The 20,783-nt window shown below is 40.5% G+C and overlaps 1 protein-coding gene across 1 annotated transcript in view; it reads left to right on the top strand.

Moving 5' to 3' along the window:
* The window catches only part of CDH2 (cadherin 2), a 399,350-nt gene that overhangs the window by 352,727 nt on the left and 25,840 nt on the right, over nucleotides 1-20,783 (top strand). The window contains exon 14 of the mRNA XM_029591171.1: nucleotides 18,734-18,873. Coding sequence (XP_029447031.1) covers nucleotides 18,734-18,873 — 140 coding nt within the window. The remainder of the gene's footprint in view (nucleotides 1-18,733; nucleotides 18,874-20,783) is intronic.

Raw genomic sequence — 20,783 nt, 5'->3', positions numbered from 1 at the left:
TCTGTGGCAGTGAAGGGGAGACTGTCACATTCTTGATAGAGTAGTGTATAGTTTGAAAAGAACTAAGAAAAAAAGTGTTTGCAAGATACTAAGGCAGATAAGCCATTGGTTCATCAATGGTAAGAAGAAAATACCAAGCATTGAGTTAAGCAACTCCTTACTGACAGTGGTTCAGTTGTCACCAATGAGGATATTTCTGAGATTTTTGCCTCATATTATAAAAACCGGTATACGTCAGATATGTTTTGCCAGCGGTTAGCAGTTGAAGATTTTCTGTAAGAAACTCCCTTTAAAATGCTGAATAGGAAAGATGCAGTAGCCTTAGATGCAAAGATAACTTGTCAGGAAGTGGAATGAGCAACAGCCATTGAATATAGAAAAAAAATCTGGGTGAAAATGGCTGTGGGTTAGCCTTCTACAGGATTTACTCTTATTATCTCTCCTAAATTGGTGGAGGTCTTTTAACAGTGTGCTGCTATCAGCCCAACTTTCCAATATAATGTTGATGGTACCTATCATAATCATTCCCAAGGAAAATAAAGATCCCAGCCATGATGGGAGGGTATGAATTAGTGTGGAGGGCTGCTGTAGGTTGCCTTGGCTTCTCTCTCCTCATTCACTACACAACCTCCCAAGACAAAGCAAATAGTTGATATCCTCTACCTGCCATCCCTTCTCACCAGATTTTATAGATCCTTGGCGCTAATAGGTGAATGTTGCAGATGACCCTGGAAAGGGTCTTTTTTTAAAGAAGTGGCAGTTTTAAGAGTGGGATCATATCCCAAACAGGTTTAAGGGTTATGTCAGATGTGGCAGGTGAGAGAAGGGTTATAAAAGATAGACTGAATATTTGAGCAGATCTAGGGGGATAAACTGGGGACAGCTTGAGGGAAGATTTGAGGAGAATGAGAAAGTGACAGCTATGGGATGGGGATGATATAGAGGAGAGGGGATAAAGGAAGGCAAAAAGGGAGGGGATGACAGAGGATATGAGATGTGATTGTCAGAAGGCTTGGTATAGAATGGATTAGATGGAGGAGTGAAAAGGGCTAAAGAGGGGAAAGAGTATGTAAGCCAGGGAAGAGAGAGGAGCTAGGGGATATAAAAGGAAACAAGCGGAATGCCAAAGTTTATGAGAGCAGCTGTGCTGGAATGGCTTTGAAAAGGGGTGCTTCCACTACAGACTAGAGAATGGAAAAGGGATCAGCTGGCTAGCAGAGTGAGAGTGGAGTAATAGTTGTGGAGAGAGAGAGAGAGCACCTTGTGTAATAAATAAGCAAGGGGCTGTCTGAGCTCATGTGACTAAAAAAAAAACACAAAAACGAACACAGAGTGACATTGGATACATGTTTGGAAAGATTTATTTTTTAAAATTTGTATGCCGCATTATCCAGTGTCCTAAGCAGCTAACAATAAAAACACTTATAAAACTACACAGACGTACAGATATCTAATGAACACAATAGCCTGTAGTTGCCTTAAATGGTAATTAATCAGAGAAAGATATCAGATAGACTCTAAATGTAACCACTAAATTTCAACAAAACGTAAGCTTGAATAAATGTTTTTAATTGCTGCTTGAATGTTTTCCTACATGTCTGGATCCATGTTTGAGAAGATCCTTCTGATCTCTTCCAAGGGCCATTGAGATTAGTACTGTCTAGCGACAAGCACATGTATTATATATTGAGATAAATAATGGTAAGCTTCCCTATTACTTCTAGCATAGCACTGGGAAAACAGGGACATAACATAATGAAGCATCCCTTTCCACTACTACACTTCTAACAGAGAAGAGATGTAAGATAGAGTTGTTGATAAGAGCTTCATCCATCTGAAGCTTGTGGTTCTGGTAGGTGACCTCGTCCCCTGGTGCCCTTATAGGGATGTGAGTGCAATCAGTAGCCCCCAAGATAGAAGGGAAGCATGCAGATTGGTAAAAATCAGTCATTTGCTGCTGTTGCTATGTGCTCTAAGGGAAAGAGATATATTGATGTCTTTTTATTGAGAATGCCAGTCAGGAATTCATCTATATACATGGAGGTAGCAAATATACTTATTCCATTTGTGACCTCTAGAGGTGTCTGCCGATGGCCAAAAAAGTCTGGGCAGTTGTGGCGTTGATGTGTACAAGCAAGACGCGGCCCTGCAGGTGGAAGGGCGCAGGTCATCTGCTGACACAATATTGTTTTCTTGTTAAATACGAACCTGCACATGACATTTTAAGAGATGCAAGTACTGAGCCTTGGTCCTATATACTCTCTGTAAGGAGTATCTTCTCCTCTGTTCTTTCTCCCTCCTCAACCATTGTGACATGAGTACCCATAAGCCCATAAGTGTTGTTTTGGGTATGGTTTCACCACCACTGAATTCCATCCCCGAGTATGGTCCTGTCTATTCCAAGGACACTCACCCAGAGAAGCCAGCCTGTCAAACACCAAGTGGCAAAACAGCATGAAATTGATGACATGTGCATAATGAGCAATATAAATATATTTCCATAGTTTAAATATTTGTGCATAAGTGTATATGTGCAAACCTCGCCCCTTTTTTCACATGTACTTTTACTCATGAAGCCTTATATAAGTGCATACGTGACACCTTGTAAAATACGGATGAAGCACGGATGCATCACCTCCATACGTGTATGTGTGTTTGTGTGGTTTTGAAAATTCACGTTCAAGGGGATAACTGCTAATGATGGGGCTGAGCAGAAACTTATTTAATTTGCAGATGATATTTTGCTCTGTTAGGAATCATGTTAACTAAGTGCAGGCCATAAGGCAGACAAGTGAAATGTTTAGTAATTTTTCAGCGTACAAGGTTACTGTAACGAAAAAGGACATAATGGAGATAAAGGCAAGTGCCAGATTTAAGTCTCAGATTTTAAGCAGCTTCCTCTTTAAGAGGTCCAATAATGTCATTAAAAATCTGGGTATTTATATTTCTTGATGAGTTATACCTATTAATCTGCGTACCCTCTTAAAGATCATCAGATATGATCTAAAAGTGTGGGCCTATTACTCACATTTCTTGGATTGGCAGGATAGCCACCATAAAAATAAATATCTTGCCCATAATTCTGTTTTGGGTTTTTTTTAATATGCTGCTTATAAGATCCTTTTTTATTTTTTAATTCAACAATATCCAAATTTGTATGGCTAAGCAAAAAGCCTAGTATTTTGCTGAATGCAATGAGCTGGCGGGTCTGGGTTTTCCTAAACGTCTAATTTTATCAGAAAGTGATAGATCTAAAAAGCATTTACTAGCATAGAGATCCCGGGAGACAAACATTGAGTAAAACTAGAAAAAGAGTGGGCCAGGAAAAGAGTTCTGTATTTATCCCCACTGGGTATCACTGAAAGCTATAACTAGTTTCTGGAACTATCTTCACTTCATAGGTACACTGTTTGGAATAAGAAACTAGTTAGGGGATTTGTTTGGCCTCTTGTCCGCTCTTGCATTTATGGAGCAATCCTTAGAGAACTTGCCCGTATAGCATGACCATGGATTTCTTAAGGTGGTTTATATTTGAGGATGGGGTGTTTTGGACTGTTGAGTAACTTGAAGGGGGTCAAGGCTACCTAGCTTTCCAATATTTCATTATCTACAGTTGAAGGGGTTGCTCGCTGGCTTTTCATTTTAAGAAGTCATGTAATAAGAGAGCTCACAAAATGTGAGCAGTTGGTTCTAGATGCCAGCTAAGATAAGGAGCATATTTCCAAAATGGATCCTTCGCTAGCCTTACACTAGAAGGTCATTTGAAGAAGGTTAAGCTCGGATATGTGAAAAATATTGGATGTGAGATTCTGGAAAAAATGTAAAAGATTTTTCGTAGAATTAAGGGAACTCTGTCACCACCCAAAACAATGACTATAAGTTGTGACATTGATACCAGATGCTAGACAGACTGAAGAGGATAAGTCTCCTGAGTTATGACTGGTGCTGAAGAGAATCTGGGGGAAAAGGAACATTCATCCGTATTTGGAGGGAGTGTCCTATGAAACTAGAACAAGGGGGAAAGCCGACAGTCACTCAGCAGTGCATGGTTCGGAGAAATGTATCCTTGAAGGTTACTAATGAAACAGGAGAGTTAGGGCATCCCAACAGAGAGGTTTCATTAAAAGCAAACATAGTCCATGTGCCTATATGTAAAAAATCACCGAAGCTAATGATTTCCAAATTATCCCTAACAACTGAAAAGTAGTTTAATACAAACAAAAAACACACTTTGAAATGTCTGTATGCCAATGCCAGAAGTCTAAGAAGTAAGATGGGAGTGTTAGAGTGTATAGCAGCAAATGTTGAGATTGACATAATTGGCATCACAGAGACTTGGTGGAAGGAGAATAACCAAAGGGACAGTGCTATATCAGGGTACGAATTATATCGCAATGATAGGGAGGATCAACTTGGTGGGGGTGTGGCACTTTATGTCCGGGAGGGTATAGAGTCCAACAGGATAAAGATCATACAAGAAACTAAATGCTCAGTAGAATCTTTATTTATTTATTTATTTATTTAGATTCTTTTATATACCGAGGTTTAGCAGGCTGCCTTCACTCCGGTTTACAATGTAAACAACATAATACATACAACGAATTCATTATGAACATATTGAAATGTGTATAGACAACTATTAACAATCTGGTGTAAGTCAGAAGTGTGAAAATAGGTATAACAGAGTACGACTTACCAATAGGAATTGCAGTAGGAAAGCATGAATAGGTAAGCATTTATATACATAACTTAAATGGAAACATGCTTGGATGTGTGAAAGAGGCTCATATAAGTGGTGAAATAGGAGAGGGAAGGAAAGTAGGGAAAGGGACTTAGGAGCCATGGGAGGAAAAAAGGTACCAAATCAGCAATTGAATAAGGGGTTAAAGAGGAAATGGCAAGGGAAGAGGGAAGAAATAGGGCCATGGCTAGAAGAGGAAGTAATTCTGAGTAGATGTGATTAAATTAACCAACTTCGTCTGGGAAAGTTTGTCTGAATAACCAAGTTTTCAGTTCTTTTTTGAAAGATTTGGAGTTTCTGATCGAGCTTAGATAGGCTGGTAATGAATTTCATGCTTTTGGACCAGCAATCGAAAAGGCTCTATTCCTAGTGTTGGATAATTTAGCAGAGGGAAGGGAGGGAATGACTAGGAGTAATTTGCTGATGTTTCTTGTCGTACGTGGTGTTTTGTGCAGTTGAATCATGTGGTTGAGGGCGGTGTTATCTTCTTTGTAGATTTCGTTGTGTAGAGTAGTTAACATTTTGTAATTTATCCTTTGAAGTATCGGTAGCCAGTGAAGACTCTTCAGTACTGGGGTGATGTGTTCCGATTTCTTCTTGCCAGTAAGTACCCTGGCCGCGGCATTTTGTAATAATTGGAGTGGTTTTAGTGTAGATTTGGGCAGGCCAATGAACAGTGCGTTACAATAGTCGAGGCTTGAAAAAATGAGTGATTGTAAGACTGTTCTGAAATCATACAGGTGTAAAAGCGGTTTAAGGTGCTTGAGTATAAGGAGTTTGTGAAAGCCTTCGTTTTCATTGTGATGCATTTTTTAAGGTTCAGATCATTGTCTATCCAGATACCAAGGTCTTTCACAAGAGTTTTCAATTGGATATTACAGTTGTCGATTTTTATGGAAGGCATAAGGGTTGTTTGATCTGGGTTGATTCTTTTTATGAGGATGCATTCAGTTTTGTTCATATATGGGTATAAATCCCATGTGTGTTGGGTAAGAGTATAGTGATAGGAGTATACTACCATCCACGTGGACAAAATGGTCTGACAGATGATGAAATGCTAAGAGAGAAATCAGGGAAGCTAACCAATTTGGCAGTGCAATAATAATGGGAGATTTCAATTACCCCAATATTGACTGCATAAGTGTAACATCAGGACTTGCTAGAGACATAAAGTTCCTGGATGTAATAAATGATTGCTTCATGGAGCAATTGGTTCAGGAACCAACAAGAGAAGGAGCTATTTTAGATTTAATTCTTAGTGGAACGCAGGATTTGGTGAGAGAGGTAACGGTGGTGGGGCCACTTGGCAACAGTGATCATAACATGATCAAATTTAAACTAATAACTAAATTTAAACTAAACTAATAGCTAAGACAGAGAAAACTGGACATGACTTATAAACACCCACCAAGTAATATTTATTATGAAACTGTTACAGTATTTTGATGGCACCTGTTTAGTTGTTAGAATTCTAGACATTTTATACAACATATAGTTATGTGCCCTATTGTGAACCGTTGTGATGTCGCCCGCTTAACGACTGTATAGAAAAGATTTTAAAATAAATAAACCTGGAAGGGGGACAATAAGTAAATCTGCAGCTCTAACACTAAACTTTCAAAAGGGAAGCTTTGATATAATGAGGAAAATAGAAAAAAACTGAAAGGTGCAGCTGCAAAGGTTAAAAGTGTTCAACAGGCATGGACATTGTTTAAAAATACAATCCTAGAGGCACAGTCCGTATGTATTCCACACATTAAGAAAGGTGGAAGGAAGGCAAAACGATTACCATCATGGTTAAAAGGTGAGGTGAAAGAGGCTTTTGGAAGAAGGATCCATCTGAAGAAAATAGGATAAAACATAAGCATTGGCAAGTTAAGTGTAAAACATTGATAAGACAGGCGAAGAGAGAATTTGAAATGAAGTTGGCCATAGAGGCAAAAACTCATAATAAAAACTTTTTAAAATATATCCGAAGCAAGAAAACTGTGAGGGAATCGGTTGGATCTGTTGCCTACGGTTTGCAGGAGTTAGCAATCTGTTATCTACGGTGAGGACAGACTGCTTGGAAGACAACAGTCTGTAGGTATTTGTGGGTGGATCCTTGGACCAGTGGCAGATGACCACGCCCCCGAGGGAAGATCCCGAGAGGAACCACCGGTCAGGCTTAGAGTATGGAGGCAGACACACACTAGTTCTTGTATTAAACATTATACTGAACCACCAGAGGTGGCAGTTGTGAGCTGGAATGCCCGGCTGGGCTGCAGTCCCTTAGATACTGGAACAGCGATCCCTGGAGGCTGAGCTGGAGAGAAACTGAAATATAGTGAGTAGGCAGGGTATGCAAAGTTCATAAACCGAACCAGATGGTAACACTCACACACTGTTTCACAGAAGCCCAGGTGCTGGAAGGTATAGGCCCTCGAGGAGCAAGTACCTGTTCCAGGGAAAGCTCTGAGAGAACGATGGTAACTCACTGAAGTAGTTTGGCAGTGAAGACTTCCAGCCAGAAGGGAATTCAGCAACGTCCGGGAAGATAGGCCCTCGAGGAGCGAGTACCGGTCCCAGACTGACCTGAAAAACAAGAAGAGAGTGAGGCCCCCGAGGAGCAGGTACCCCTGGTGAGTCCTAAGAGGCAGAGTTGCTCAGAACGAATCCGTATCCTTGTCCTTGCTTTGCTAACTCGATGTGTTAGCAAATACTGAGATCTTAAATATCCGTCACGGGTGAAGTCATCTTCAGAGGACGCCCCCAAGGCTCGCACCATTGCTGGTACTTCTGTCGGGGCCGCGCGTGCGCCCCTAGGCCTCTCAAGAACATGGCGGTTTGCAGCGTGGAGCCGATCCAGGGACGCCGGAGGACCTCGGCAAGAAAGCGCCGCGGCAGCTAATCTTCCCACGGGCAAAGAGGGAGGTCCCAATCCGGTGAGGAGGGCGGAGAGAGGGCATCAGGCACTGACAGACACAACAGGACCATTAGGGAAGATAAGGCCATTGCAGAAAGACTAAATGAATTCTTTGCTTCCGTGTTTACTAATGAGGATGTTGGGGAGATGGTTTTCAGGAGTGTGAGTCAGACGAACTGAACAAAAAATCACTGTGAACCTGGAAGATGTAGTAGGCCAGATTGACAAACTAAAGAGTAGCAAATCACCTGGACTGGATGGTATGCATTCTTGGGTACTGAAGGAACTCAAAAATGAAATTTCAGATCTATTAGTTAAAATTTGTAACCTATCATTAAAATCATCCATTGTACTTGAAGACCGGAGGGTGGCCAATGTAACCCCAATATTTAAAAAAGGCTCCAGGGGCGATCCGGATAACTATAGACTAGTGAGCCTGACTTCAGTGCCGGGAAAAATAGTGGAAACTGTTCTCAAGATCAAAATCGTAGAGCATATAGAACGACATTGTTTAATGGAACCCAGTCAACATGGATTTACTCAAGGGAAGTCTTGCCTAACAAATCTGCTTCATTTTTTTGAAGGGGTTAATAAACATGTGGATAAAGGTGAACCGGTAGATGTAGTGTATTTGGATTTTCAGAAGGCGTTTGACAAAGTCCCTCATGAGAGGCTTCTACGAAAACTAAAAAGTCATGGGATAGGAGGCGATGTCCTTTCGTGGATTACAAATTGGTTGAAAGACAGGAAACAGAGTAGGATTAAATGGTTAGTTTTCTCAGTGGAAAAGGGTAAACAGTGGAGTGCCTCAGGGATCTGTACTTGGACCGGTGCTTTTCAATATATATATAAATGATCTGGAAAGGAATACGATGAGTGAGGTTATCAAATTTGCGGATGATACAAAATTATTCAGAGTAGTTAAATCACAAGCGGATTTTGATACATTACAGGAAGACCTTGCAAGACTGGAAGATTGGCATCCAAATGGCAGATGAAATTTAATGTGGACACGTGCAAGGTGTTGCATATAGGGAAAAATAGCCCTTGCTGTAGTTACACGATATTAGGTTCCATATTAGGAGCTTCCACCCAGGAAAAAGATCTAGGCATCATAGTGGATAATATTTTAAAATCGTTGGCTCAGTGTGCTGCAGCAATCAAAAAAGCAAACAGAATGTTAGGAATTATTAGGAAGGGAATGGTTAATAAAACGGAAAATGTCATAATGCCTCTATATCGCGCCATGGTGAGACCGCACCTTGAATACTGTGTACAGTTCTGGTCACCGCATCTCAAAAAAGATATAGTTGCGATGGAGAAGGTACAGAGAAGGGCAACCAAAATGATAAAGTGGATGGAACAGCTCCCCTATGTGGAAAGGCTGAAGAGGTTAGGGCTGTTCAGTTTGGAGAAGAGACGGCTGAGGGGGGATATCATAGAGGTCTTTAAGATCATGAGAGGTCTTGAACGAGTAGATGTGACTCGGTTATTTACACTTTCGAATAATAGAAGGACTAGGGGGCATTCCATGAAGTTAGCAAGTAGCACATTTAAGATTAATTGGAGAAAATTATTTTTCACTTAACGCACAATAAAGCTCTGGAATTTGTTGCCAGAGGATGTGGTTAGTGCAGTTAGTGTAGCTGGGTTCAAAAAAGGTTTGGATAAGTTCTTGGAGGAGACGTCCATTAACTGCTATTAATCAAGTTTACTTAGGGAATAGCCACTGCTATTAATTGCATCAGTAGCATGGGATCTTCTTAGTTTTTGGGTACTTGCCAGGTTCTTGTGGCCTGGTTTGGCCTCTGTTGGAAACAGGATGCTGGGCTTGATGGATCCCTTGGTCTGACCCAGCATGGCAATTTTTTATGTTCTTATGTTCTTGAAATACTCTCATGGATTTTATTTTCTGGTGTTCTTCTACCTCTGGACCCTGTAATCCTTCTGGGTCAGCCAGCAGGAACCTCCTTTTCAACCAAGGGGAAAGGAAATAGCTTAGTTGAACTTATGTTGATAGGCTATGTTTTGCCTGACTGCTATCATTGGAACACAATTTCCACTCCAGTATTTGCCTGGTTGTGACTACACTATGGAATCCATTATTTTTCAAGTTGGATTTTCCTATTATGTTCCTGCCTTTTCATTTCATGGTAGGTTCCATATTTGCTACTGTAGCACATAGTGTTGAGTAAAATCTAGGTAAAAGCAAATTTAATTAGAAAATACATATAAAGATGGAAGATGCATAAGATGCATGATTTTAAGGTAGTGTCACCAGAAAATGTAATTTGATTGCTAAACTTGTTACCTATAACTTTAGTTCTTTTGTTCCAAGTACCTATATCTAATTTTCCTGGGTATCTTTCAAGTTCTGACACTTTCTAGTTATGAGGCTAGTGGTTATACTTCAGTCTGTAATGTCTTCGCCTTGGCTTTGCGGCATTTTATCAATAAAGAGGTAAGGGAGCCATCAAGCTTAATCTGTGTGCTTCCAACATACTGTTTTTTCTCTTGAACCATGGTTTTAAAATTTTATTCAGAACCTGGCAATAATTCTAGAATAATTCACTTATATGGCCAGTACTAAAAGCCTTATTGAGGCACTAGGATGTGTTCAACACAAACACATGAGCTGTATAATCACATCTTCGGACACTGAGGAGGTATAGATGGACCTTTGCAGGTTTGCATCTCGGCCAGACCTGAGTTTCTTGAATTGGAGTTCTGTGTACCTGCCTCTGTTTGACTGGTTATTCACAAGTTTTTTTCTTGCAAAACTAGGTCGTGTCACAAGATAATGTTGTTCTCTCTTCTCATTAATTTTCACCTCACCAGTGGAAACATTGCCATAAGCATCCTTCAAACTGAGAATAACTGTGTGGAAATCAATATTATTACATATTTCTGCTGCAGATGATATTCTCAGTATCTAAGGATCCTAAACAATAATATACCTTCTGGCTTTACTAAACATATGTAAAGTGCCTTCTGGATGCAACATCATGGATTAATTGAAATTGATCTTATTCTATATACCAGTGGGTCCTAAATCTGTCCTAGGGGACCCCCAGCCAGTTGAATTATCAGGATATGCACCATGAATATTCATAAGATAAATTTGTATGCAATGAATACAGTACATGCAAATCTAATCCATGGTGGATATCTACATAATGTTTGAATATATTCTTTAGATATGGGTTTTCAAAGCAAATTCCTAATCTTGGTTCTTGGGGGTGGGGGGGAACCCCCCACATAGAGCAAACCCTCAGAAGCAAGGGAAAGGCAATCCTTGAAGGGTCAGGCCGTTATATGGTATATAGCAGTGATTCCCAAACCTGTCCTAGGGACACCCTGCCAATCGGATTTTCAGGTTGGGCTTCTCTTGCGACTAGGCAAGATAAGTGAGCAGGATGAATACCTTTCCTTATTACTACTTTTCATCACAGATGCTTGCTCCATGCCTCAAAATAAATGATTTTTTTTAACTTGTTTCACAATGAGTTTTTTCATATTTCTTGGAAAGCTAGTTTACCTATAGTAAAGTGATGATATAATTTAGAGTTAATAGGGCTCCGTTTGTATAACAAGGCCAATCAGCTCTGGTTCTTGAGTGCCGTAAACAGGTCTGGTTTTCAGGATATCTGTAATGACTGTGTATGATATATTTGCATACACTGCCTCCATCGTATGTAAATATATCTTATGCCTATTCTTTGTAGCTCTCCCGAAAGCCAGACCTGTTTGCAGCTTCCGAGGACTAGAGTTGCCTGCCCCTATTGCACAATCTCTAACTGTATATCTGGGCCTTCCAACTAATATATATTGGTTAAACTTCCTCATTAAATACGGGAGGTGGAAAAGGAGAAGGAGGTATGTAAACCAGTTTGATTTATATTAATTTTCTACTAGAAAAATTTCCTTTAGCACTTCACATGTTAGTGTAATGTTACAGTATCTAAAAATATATTTATAGGTTAAACACTATCTCTTACAGATGTCTGAGTCAGAATTGAAAAACTGAAAAAAGTCTGTAGTACCTTGAATATTGTTGGGTAGGATGTTTTAGAACAAGAAAAGTGCAGTACCAAAACAAAGCCTGGTGAGATCAGACGTGAAGGTGTGGTACGATTAGTGGAGCATGCAGGGATAGCAGGAATTCAGCAATGGATGAGAATGGAAAGACAAGATGAAGACCATGTAGACACCAGAATGTGAGAATAAGAATCTTGAATTGACATAGATATTTCACAGGTAGTCTATGAAGGGTAGACAATAGTGGAGAAGCATCGGTATAAGCGATGCATGAAATATTACTCAGGCAGCTGAGATTTCCAAACCCCAGAGCAATTGAAGTATTGAATCAGGTAGGCCCATAGGACAAGGCAAGTATCTGGTAGGAGAAAGGGATATATTTTATGGATATTCTTTGAGAGGAGCAAAGTTTAGAAATGCACAGTGAAAAAGAGAACCAGATTAAAAATTACACTTAAGTAACATACAGAATTGGCTAAAGGAAGATTATCGAAGTAAGATCCAGGAGAGGACCTCAGAAGGGCTAACGTAGAAAGAGAGAAAGATGTGGAGAAACAAATAGGGACAGGTAGAAAAGGATCTCATCCAGAAAGAAATGGTAATCATATCCATGCCCTGTGATTAACTTTCAAGGTAAATTAAGTAAATGGAAAAAAAAGTAAGGAGCTGATAAAGCTGTCAAGCGGCTGATGTGGTGGGATTGGCAGAAAATAAGAGCTTTTAGAAAGATGAAAGCCAAAATCATGCAAAACCAGTGAAACCTACAGAGCATAGCTTACAGAGGAGAATGGTCATTGGTATCAAAGGCAGCAGATAAGTAAAATTGGGAAGTTGGGATAAGAACAGGGTTGATTAGATGCATAACTGTTTCTGGTGAGTGATGGGGCAGAAGGTAGACTGAGAAGAGAGATGGTAAGGTGAAAGGAAAGCAATTGATGGTGAACAATGCATTCAAGGTCCTTGGAGAAGAAGGGAAATAAGGAGATAAGATGATGATTGAAAATAATTTGGAATCAGACTTTTTCTTGAAGAGAATAAGTAGGAGGGCCAGTATGTTAAGAATTAAAAATAGAAAGCATATTTGTTTTATATTATATTTGTATATGATTATATGGTCTGAAGTGCTCTGCCGAGATCTGTGTAGATTGGTGGAATATAAATTATATTAAATAAATAAATTTGAAAGAAATTTAAGTTGAAAAGACACAGGAGGAACACAATATTGGAAGGAGGACCTGAGGAATTGTTGAACATAAAGGTCAGCTGCTATCCAGCTGAGCTAGTTAGAATATACCCAGCTATCTAAAAGTTAGCCAGATAAGTTATCTGGCTAACTCTGAATATCGGGGTTAACCAGATAACTTGTCTGACTAATTCAACTCCTCCAGTTACACCCGACATGCCCAGCACTTAGTCAGCTTTCTATGTAGCCAGGTAATTAGTTATCTGGCTAAGTGACAACTGCTGATACGGGTAGATATTCAGCCACCGCCACACTGCCAGATAAATTGCACTGAATATACATTATATTATAGGGTAGTTTAACTCACATAAATTCTGGTTTTATATGTGTACGTGGCTTTACTAAAATAGCCCATAGTGTGTGTGTGTGTGTGTGTGTAACTCAATTATGTGCCTATGATTACGTGAACTGAACAGTCAGCTCATAACACGCACACTTTTGATTTTAAAAAGTATGCGTGTAAGGGGATACATGTAAGTTATGCCCCCTAAAGAGAGCGTAACTTTACACGAGTGAATGCGTACATGAGCTCTGCCAATTAAGAATGTTTTCAAAGTGAACTTGCATGCATAGGTTCACTTTGAAAATACTTTACCGCTGTGTGGACTGTTTGAAAATCACACTCATAAGAGGACAACTGGCAAACTGCTCAGAAGTGTAAGGTCTGTGGGTACTTTTTACCTGCAAACTTTATGGCAATTTTCTGAAACTGGGTCAGAAAAAGTATGCGCCTAGATCTGCCTCTGCTATTTACGTGGATATGTTTTCCAGGGAACCTCCGCACACATGCAGAGATGTGCATGTATGTGCTCAATTGCTAACGCCTCCCCCGACTCCAGGAATGTGTTCTTGGTGCGTAAAAGTCTGTGTGTCTTAGCCCTCAGCAGGTACCTTTACACACAGAGAGGGTCAGCAATTCTCAGACAGCCTGTTTCACTACAGAAAACACTGTTTCGCCTGCAGAAATGCCTTTGAAAATTGCCCTTATAGATTATTTTATCAGCAAAAGATTTATGAAAATAATTTGCAGAAAGGGAAGAAGGTGAAGGGGACAATTTAGAATATGATGGAGATGAACAGAATGTTTAGAGGATTGGGCAATAGGAGAAGAGTAGTAAGTGGCTTTGGTAGAAAGGAGGACAGGTGCCGAAGAGTAAAGCTTTTTTCCAGTGAGTTTCATTATGATGGAGTCTTGCTGGCCAGAGGTCATCTGAGATCTGCTGGGCAACAGAGTTCACACGGGTTAGTGACAAGTGAGCAGAGACCCACAAAGTCATTAATGAGAGTAGAAATGAACTGGGCAGTACAATGAAGGATTGAGCGGAGAGAGCATTGGGATTTGGTAGGGCAGAAGTTGTTTGCAAGCATGCCTATTGAAGGTTCACAAAGAATGAGTCTAGGGAGAAGAGAAAAGCTGAGAATTAAGATATACGGTAAAGAGAATTATGATGAAGCAATTGCAGCGGGAGTGACTAAAGTCACTGTGGGAAGAGCAAGACTAAAAAGAGATTTAGTGGAGATGATATGGTTGGTAGAGTTGTTGGGAGGAGAAAACCCAAAGAGTAAATTTAATAAGAGAAATAGATCAGAGTTGCCAACAAGAAGGCCAGAAGACTTAGGTGAGTGTAAAGAACTAAAGAGAGATTCCAAATAAGTAATATAGGTGGAGGAGAAACCAGGGGGTTCTCTAGATGTCAGTCATTAAAAGATTAACGGGAATAGCAGGCAAGGATTAACCTCCAAAGAAGAATAAGCAGAGAGGAGCTGGAGAAGGCTAGGAAAAGGAGAGAGGGGACATTAAACCACCCCATTGCTCCAAGCAACTGAACAGAAGCTGAAAGTAAAGACAGAGGAGTACTGTGAGGGAGAAGCTAGGTTTTGCTAATAGCAAGGGTGAAAAGATTGTGAGCGGACAAAATCTTGGATGGCCATGAAATGGATGCTCCAAAAGGTTCTGTTAAGACAGTTGGAGTAATGATAAAGGGAGTACCAAAGAGAGTAGTGGGAATAGATACCACGTTATAATATTCTAGCATGAGATTGAGTAAAAAAAAAAACAAAAAAAAAAAAACAGCACTGAGGATATTGTCGCAGGGATAGAGCACGCAAACACATGGAAAGAGTAACGTTTGACAGGCAAAATATTAAGAGAGAGCTATTGCTGATTTCTTTAAGGGGATTTGAAGGAAAGACTGGATGCAAGATTTGGATACCAGATTTCCAAATATGACTGACTTTTCTGCTATAAATGTGTTGCCTTTGACTTGCTATCAGGAAGATTGAATTTTTGTACCCCCATAAATGATGACCCTCAGTAGACCCCCTCCACCTTTCTGATTTCATTTCTCCCAGGTATTCTACCTGTAGTATTGGCTGCTAAAACCTTGTTTTGGAGAGTGCAATCAGGTTGCATTTTTTTTAAACTGAAATTTGAAGTCTGCTTTACAGAATTTGTGGTTTGTACCCTGTCAATCCTTTGCTTCAGGTGGTTTTGAGCTATTTAAAATTTAATACAAAAACTCTTCTCATTACATCCAAAAGAACCCTTTTTTTTGTTCTTTTAAACCAGGGACCCTGTAGTCTGACTATAGATATCCCAGCTGCCATTGTGCAGAGAGTGTATACCCTTTATAAAAGAGTAAAAGAGACAGCCATACTTCCCTTTATAAATTGCAAAGATTTTGGAACAAGGGGAAAGAACATTTATGCTTTTTCTAAAAGTAAAGTTAAGCCTGGTTTCAGTAGAGAAAGTAGAGACAAGTGGGTTTGGTTTGTCTGGTTTATTGTGCTTTACTTTTGTAATATAACTCTTAATTGCCATGAGCAGAAAGAGTGGGTAGTATTTTATAATTCACTGGTCTTTGTCCTCACATTGGATTAATGCTGCTGCTTTTCTTGGCTATAAACTTATGATACACACTTTTGCATTCTTTCTGGCATGTACTGTGACACAATAAATGTCATACTAGGTCAGACCAAAGGTCCATTAAGCCCAGCATCCTGTCTGACAGTGGCCAGTCCACATCACAAATATGCAGCAGGATCCCTAGGAATACATTCAGTCTTTGCTCATAACCAGGGATAAGCAGTGGCTTTCCCAAGTCTGCATGGCAAATAATGATTTATGGATTTTTCCTCCAGGAACATGGCCAAACCCTTTTTGAACCCAGCTACGCTAACTGCTTTCAGCTCATCCTCTGGCAACACATTCCACAGGTTGATTGTACACTGAATGAAAATATACATTCTCCGATTTATTTTAAATGAGCTACCTTTGGTTTCATGGAGTGTTCCCTTGTCCAAGTGCTTTGGAAAGGGTAAATAATTGTTTCCTGTTTATCCAGTCCACTCAGGATTTTATAGATCTGTTCTATTTCCTCTCATCCATCTTTTCTCCAGGCTGAAGAGCCGTAACCTGTTTAGCCTCACCTCATAGGGCAGTGATGGCAAACTCCAGTCCTCGTGTGCCACAAACAGGCCAGGTTTTCAGGATATCCACAATGAATATGCATGAGCTAGATTTGCATACATTGGAGGCAGTGCATGCAAATCTTTCTCATGCATATTCATTATAGATATCCTGAAATCCTGGCCTGTTTGTGGCACTCAAGGACTGGAGTTCGCCATTACTGTCATAGAGGGAGCTGTTCCATCCTCTTTATCATTTTGGTTGCCCTTCTCTGTACCTTTTCTTGTTCCACTATATCTTTATTTGAGATGGTGACAATTTGTAAATTAGCAATGCAAATCTTTTGTGTTTTTGTACAAGCTGAGACGATTTACTTGTTGGGCTTGCATTGTGGAGCAGTCTGCAGGGTTTTCCAAGTTTTTCACTGCTTCTTTGAAAACAGTTTAGTTAAAAATTTATAAATAAAAAGTAAGTGTGGAGCATGCTCTCCCCAGTTCAGATGAGACTATTTGGAAGAAGCAGATAAAGCACATCATTCCCTGAGGTGTATCATGCTTTGTTGTGCTATCTTAGGGCCTCATTTACTAAGCATTTTTCCCATAGACACAGAGGGGCCAATGCAATAAAGTGTGCCCAGCCTAGATTGCAGGTTTACACGCCGTTGGACTCTTGTTTTGGACGTGCTGGACTAGCATCCAAAACACATGCCAAATAAATGCGGACCCAGTAGCACCCATCACATGTAAATTCCATGTAGATGAGGCTATTAGTTATGTCCCCGATGCAGAAAATTGCTGGGTGCCCAACACACACCTTTTAACGTGGCAGATTTAACTCCAGCCCCGGAGGTGGCGTAAAGTCAGTCCGTGAGTCGGCTCTTGAGAAATTAAAAATACGGTCCTCCTACTTTTAGTATCATTGTGACACTTAAATTTACTGCTTGCGGTGTTGAAAAATAAATGTATATTGGCTTGATTTAAAAAAAAAAAAAAAATTTTCTGGAATCACAATTTAGCACCCACAGCAAAGAGGCGCTTAGCTTTGGGCGTTTTCAGCAACATCAACAAAATCAGCCAGAAGCGGGATTAAAACGGACGCCCGATGCGTTTGAGCACTAGGGACGCACAGTTCTCCCCCAGCGCGTCCCTTTTCACGCAGCCCCTCATTTAAATACTGCATCGGGCACCCAGGGGATGTGGCTGTGTGTGTGTGTTAGGAAAATGGGCATTCAATATAAATGCCCGTTTCAACATGCATCTTATTGCATCTGCCCCAGAATGGGAGAAAAGCCTTAGTAAATCAGGCCCTTAGTTTGCTGAGACAGTAGAGTCTGTGTGGACTAAATGGGTTTCTAAAATTGGTTTTGTAACAAGCACAACTTTATATAGAGTGATATAATAGAAGATGGCATTCTGACAAAATTTGCTTTCCGTAAAGCACAGCGTGTCATACAGTAATAGGCTGACTTGAAAACAAATATATAGGGGATGAATAAATATTTAGAGTACAGTTTCAGATGTTTTAAATTAGCATTCTTCGGTGTTTACAGGTCAGTACTGCAAACTAAATGCAGTTCTCATAAACTACTTTAATATGGCATTGATGATCCTTTGTTCTTCATGGGAGGGGGAGGACTCCTCCTGGATTTCAAATACTAGGATGAGAAGATAGTGTTGACTTGTAATTGGGTTCTCCGAGTAATGCATCTTTATGCCCTCTCATCGCATGCGGGGTGAAATAATCCCCGTCAGATCCGAATGAGGTCTTTCACCCAAACAGTAACCGCTTGGAACACTTATTATAGACTGGGACAAGTGGTTTAGAGTGTGGTAGGCTTAAAATAAAACACATGTTCTCATCACTTAGAACTGCCCTTTGTTCCCTTCTACAAATGGGCTGACTGCTCTCTTGGCGTTTTATGATGTCATGAGAGCAGGACTGGTGTCTACTGCATTGTGCGGCTTTGAACGCCTCTTGAAAGTCAGGATCCTGTATGCTTGCTTTTGCTGCCCCCAAGATTAGTCCTGGTTTGCAGAGTTGGTGTTGAATCAGGCTTCCACAGGATTATTGTGCATTCCCACTGCTTGTCTGGCTATGATTTGTAACCTGTCCACTATTTATTTATTTTAAAAGATTTATAGCCCAAACTCTACAATATCGCATGAGGCAGTTTACAGTAAAAAAACATCCATAATAAAACAAACATTAAAATTAACAAGACAGAAAACAGAATCATTGCTCTGGAAATTTTCGTAGAATGCATGGAGTGTTTGTGTGACTCTCACTATGCTGGCAATTGAGCCTGAATAGAACTTCCTTTTCAGCTGTTATTTATCTGATCTTCTACCCCTTCTGAAAATACTTTGGGTCATTTATTTCCCCCCGTCTGTTTTTCAGTCCTGGTTTTGATGTTTGTGGTATGGATGAAGCGCAGAGATAAAGAGCGTCAGGCCAAGCAGCTTCTGATTGATCCGGAGGATGACGTGAGAGATAATATTCTGAAGTATGATGAAGAAGGTGGTGGAGAAGAAGACCAGGTGAGCCACGGATAAGCGCCCAGAAAGGCTAGCTATCACGTTTTCTTTGGACTGTTGTAAATTGCACCACAGATATGGATCCTGTTCTGATGTTAGTTTTGAGGGCTCTTGCTGATTGAAACTCATGTAGATTTCATGCTTGCCGACATGTAGAGATGGGAAAAAATATCTAGAAAACTTGGATACCATTCAAATATTGTAGGAACCCAGGGCATTTTGTTCTTTATAACTTTTTTTTCCCCTTTTTGTTTTCTGTATCTTGCTTATTTCTCTTCTTTTTGTTTTTGTTTTTTTTCTCCCTTTGCTTTACTTTTTCTTTTTCTTTTTTTTTTTTGGCTTTTCTTTCCTCGCCCTTGCCTTATCCTCCAGGTTCCCTTCCCTACAGGCTATCTTCTGTGTGGCATTGGCATCTTTATCCAGGCATGGACTTGAGCTAACCACAATGGTAGCCTGCCCCCCCTCCCCCGGACCTGGCCTAGCCGTGGCATTGGCATTACCATTTCTTCCCAAAGCCTCCACTGGCCACAGACTTTCCAGTCCTGACGGAATGGATGGCTAATCATCCTGGACCTGGCCAACCACAGCTCTTCTGCCCAGTCCTAGCTGCATGTTGGCATCTTGGCCAGCGCTTGACAGACTGCACACTGTCATTCCAGGCCTGGCAGCATTATCAAGATTTATCCCTGGATGTGAGTTGGCACCTGGGCAACCTGGTGCCTGGAGACCTGCATGTACCCAGGGGAGGGTAACTTTCAAAGAACTCCACGCAGCCCCATATACTCGTATGTGATCATGTGGCGATCTACTACAGTATTTTATAACCTGCGTGTATCAGGTACATGTAGATTATAAAATACATGTAGGTCTACCCTCCACGTATGCGCTGGTTTCCTTACATGCAAATATCTGCAATGCATGAAAGCGTTTACTTTACCCGCGTATGTTAAAAATATATGCGCATATATTTTATACGCAAAAAAAATTGACTCGTGCAAAACCTTGTTGATGCGTTGAAGTTGGTGTATTTTAAAACATGCGTGTGCAATTGGTTGACCAGTTTGCCCAAACTGCCACCAGTTCACCCAGTGCTTCTCCAGGTCTTCAAGACCCTCCTAATTCTAATTCTGAACTCTCCCAGGGCACCCAAGCATTAGTATACAATAGGCAAGTCCGATGCCAATTGCGCAAGATAATTAGCAGATGTAAAATTATGCAAATACGTTGACAAATGTATGTACGTGAAATAGTAACTTCCGTCCCTGACCACCCGCCAACCACCCCTTTTTTATTCGTAAATTGGTGTGCGAGACCGGACAGGTGCGTGTACTTTTGATATTTATAAAAGTGTGTAGTGAGTAAATATTTGAATATTCACCTCTTAATTTGTATGTATTAAAAAAAAAAAAAAAAAAGTAGAAGTACCGTGTTGCAGTTGGATCCGAGAAAGTTTCATCTGTTTATTCTACACAACCACTCTTTCAAGGCCATTTTAGACCTTTTGAAACTCCATTCATGACCTAGGTCAGTGCCCATTGTGAAATGTTAGACCGCACACTGCGTTGATTACACCTGTGGCAAATCTTGTACTTATATAGGGGCTTTCTAATGAAACCAAAAAAAAAAAAATGTGTGGAGGACATATGCAGTGTGGAAATAACCAGCCACCCGTCTTGTTTTCTTTTCATGCAGACAATGGGGCTAGCTTAAATAACATGAGGGGCAGCATTGTTGTTCCTGCAACAGATTTCAGTTAGCATTAAAGTTTCTTAGGCTCCCATGTGTGAAAGCGAGCAGTGATGTGGGGTCCATCCATTCTCAAGCCCACCTGTGTCTTACTATTGCAGCACTGCGCCATACGTGGGGTCTGGGATGGACTGTCCGTCGTCATACCTTTGACATCTTTGCTTATG

Source organism: Rhinatrema bivittatum, chromosome 2 (assembly GCF_901001135.1).
Source record: "Rhinatrema bivittatum chromosome 2, aRhiBiv1.1, whole genome shotgun sequence".
Lineage (NCBI taxonomy): Eukaryota > Metazoa > Chordata > Amphibia > Gymnophiona > Rhinatrematidae > Rhinatrema > Rhinatrema bivittatum.
The sequence above is the reverse complement of the archived record's forward strand: the minus strand, read 5'-3'. Positions and strand labels throughout refer to the sequence as shown.